Source organism: Grammomys surdaster, unplaced genomic scaffold (genome assembly GCF_004785775.1).
Source record: "Grammomys surdaster isolate TR1022 unplaced genomic scaffold, NIH_TR_1.0 125767, whole genome shotgun sequence".
Taxonomy (NCBI): domain Eukaryota; kingdom Metazoa; phylum Chordata; class Mammalia; order Rodentia; family Muridae; genus Grammomys; species Grammomys surdaster.
In genome coordinates, this window is record NW_021620598.1 from 2,268,888 (window position 1) to 2,272,123 (window position 3,236).

The 3,236-nt window shown below is 52.3% G+C and overlaps 1 protein-coding gene across 1 annotated transcript in view; it reads left to right on the plus strand.

Annotated features, from left to right (window-relative positions):
- Positions 1-2,400, plus strand: part of Ribc2 (RIB43A domain with coiled-coils 2) — a 13,368-nt gene extending 10,968 nt beyond the window's left edge. The window contains exons 6-7 of the mRNA XM_028788794.1: positions 1,329-1,495; positions 2,322-2,400. Of these exons, the coding sequence (XP_028644627.1) occupies positions 1,329-1,495; positions 2,322-2,400 (246 nt within the window). The remainder of the gene's footprint in view (positions 1-1,328; positions 1,496-2,321) is intronic.
- Positions 2,401-3,236: the final 836 nt, after the last annotated feature.

Here is a 3,236-nt window from a genome sequence, read left to right on the forward strand (position 1 = left end):
GGTGGGCTGTCCTGTGAGAGGGACATGGTGGTCTAGCCTGTGAGAGGAACATGGTGGTCTGGCCTGTGAGAGGAACATGGTGGTCTGGCCTGTGAGAGGGACATGGTAGGCTGGCCTGTGAGAGGGACATGGTGGTCTGGCCTGTGAGAGGGACATGGTAGGCTGTCCTGTGAGAGGTACGTGGTGGTCTAGCCTGTGAGAGGAACATGGTGGTCTGGCCTGTGAGAGGTACGTGGTGGTCTAGCCTGTGAGAGGGACATGGTGGTCTGTCCTGTGAGAGGGACATGGTAGGCTGGCCTGAGTAGAGAGAACAGAACATAAGTGGCAGGCCTTGCCTGTCTGTCATTCTTCTGTTCAGTGAGGCTGTGCAACAAAGTTTGGCCACCTCCCCTGAACCCAGCATTTTGGTTCAGTTTTTAATCTAGAAGATCTAAAGGCAGGAACACACAAAGGGAGAAAGACCACATTAGAATTGTTGCTCAGGCCCTGGTTCCATGGCTCTTGCTACTCTGTCTTTACCATGCTCTCTGAGCCTCGAGGGATCTGGGGAAACGGAGTTCATGGTGAAGCAAGTGTGTTGGCAGCAGGGTGTCTTTAAGCAGTCTCTTTACAAGGAGGCCTCTGAGATTCCTAGAAGTATGGCCACTCCTCTCAGGTGGCCAGTGGCTAAACCACTGTGGGGTGACTTTTGTCCTGACACAAGCCCATGCTGGACACCCCTGCCCTCGGGTGTGGATGCTCATCCTTCCTTCAGCCTGGCCCACCCTGTGGCTTCTCCTGGGAGACTATCTGTGGGAAGTCTGCCGAGCTGAGCCCTCTTGGGAGCCACTTCTCCCCACTCCTCTGGAGGGCTCCATGCTTGGCAAAGAAGGTTCTGGAGTGCATGTCCAGGGCTGAGAGGCAGGTTATCTGGAACTAGGTTATCCCCAACGCCCCCACGGTGACACTGTTGTCACTGAGTGAGGCTTATGTCTGTATGTTCAGGGAGCCCACAAGCAACCCCCATGTTGGACAGCTTGCTGGGGCAGTATCTGGTTTTACAAAACCAGCTAGGAACCCTCCTGAGGACCTGACAGGAATCAGCCTGGCTGGGATTACTGTGGAAGCCAGGTCCCCACTGTTCCTTCAGGAGTAAGAGGGCATCAATGCCATTTGAGGGCAGGAAAGCAGCCAGGCCACACAGGACAGAGGTGTGTGTGTGTGGGTCACCTCCTCTCCCCTTCTCCAGGCTCGAGTTTCCCCATCCATAAAAAGAGCCCAGGCTTCCCAGATGAACTCCAAGGCTCCCGGGCCCAAGAGAAGGTAGTAAATCCCTTTTCCTCCTCCAGAGGCTTCAGGAGGAAGAGCGCCAGCACAGCATGGACTGGGATCTGCGCAGGATCCAGAAGGCTCATGCCAGCCTGCTGCATGAGCGGCAGCAGCAGCGCTTGCTGCGGGAACAGCGCAGGGCCCTGGACTGCAGCAACCTCAACCTGGCCAGGCAGCAGTATATACAGTGAGTGCCAGGGACCTCAAGTAGGTGCAGAGTAGGTGGGCAGCCCCGTAGGTCACCATGTACCTCATGTGCCTGAGGAACACACGTCACATGGGAAATCGGGTCTTCCTGAGGAGGCTTCATGGCCAAGCCTTGGGGTTCAGTAGTAGCCCACTGTTTGGCCTCTCCAGGCAGGGCTCCTGGGCTCTTTTACATGTCAGCCACCTGGGTACAGACAGAACACCAAGAGTAGTCCTGGGGTGTGTCCATGCCAGATAAAGTAGCAAGAGACCAGGTAGGCATTTGCCACTCAATTATTCTATCCTTAACTTGAGTCCTGAAGGGAGCCCAGGGGTCTGCTCCAGTTGTCACCACTGGGTCTGACAGTTGCCATGGCTTCCACTGGGGCTCAATAGGAGCCCTCAGACATGACCTGACAAGATGCAGTCATATTCATGTGGGATGTCCCCATGCGTTACTGACATTTAAAATATATATATATGTATATGTATATGTATATATATATATATATTTTTTTTTAAATAATGTGCAGGTGTTTTACCTACATGACTCCTGTGTACTACTTAGATGCAGTGCCCACAAAGGCCAGAAGAGAGCATCAGATCCTCTAGGACTGGAGTTCCACATGATGTGTGCCTCCATGTGGGTGCTGGAAACTGAACCTGGGTTCTCTGCAAGAGCAAGTGCTCTTAGCCCCTGAGCCCTCTCTCTGGGTCCGGGAAGCTCTTTGAGCTCGTTAGTGTTGGGACAGATTCAGTAGCGTGTGGATAAAATGCTAATGGGCTTTGCCCCACATGTTTGCTCATCTTTTTTCTTTTGTCATTAGGAAAAAACTAATGGATGCAGCCTCCTCAAGTCAACCCACAGAAGACTATTTCTCACAGTTTAATACAAGAAGCCGCTAAGAGAAAAGACTCCTCTTTTCTTGTTTATTGTGTCACACTCATTTCAAAGTGAATCTGCTCCTTGGTCTGAACAACCTCTTAAGGGGATGCGCATGCGCGGCCAGGCTCTGCTCTGTGAAGGTCTCTAGCTCAGCTACACTGAGGCCTGTGTGCTGCTCAAGCTCCCAGCGCAGGCATTTGCTAACTCAGAGAGCATCCGCGTGCTGATCCCTGTGCTCCATGAAGCACTCCTTCCGTGGATTCTCACTACAGCGAGGACCAATCTCTTTACCACCCTCATTGTTTAGTGGTAGAATCTGATTTAAAGGGACACATCTGGCTTGTGGTGATTCCCTGCCACCATCCCACCCCCTAGAAAATGTCAGCACTCAGAATTGAACCCACCAAGTCTGACTTTAAGCCTTTTTATCTCCCAGCCCCAGTAACAAAGACCCCAGGCAACAGTGGCTTCTATAAAGCATCAGTTTTTATTTCTTGCTGTAAGAAAAGCAGGCTGACCTAGGAGCCCTGCTATTTGGGGGAGGACCCAGTGCCCTCTTCTATCTGCTCAGCCTCCAGTGTTACTATGTACCTCCCATCCTAGGGTCGAGGCCTCTGCTCCAGCTTGCAGCCCTATGCCACCTCCTGTTACCAGATCCTGTCACCAGATTGGCAGTAAGCATTCCGTCCCTTCAGGGATGTGGTCCAGAAGCACTCATTTCACCTCAGCTCACATCCATTCTGTCTTGAACTTGCACCAGCAAGAGTGCTCCTTCTTGGTCTGGACATCCCCAGAGTGGGCTATTCAGACCAAAGAGACCTACACATTTACCATCACAGATACATCTCAGTGGGAA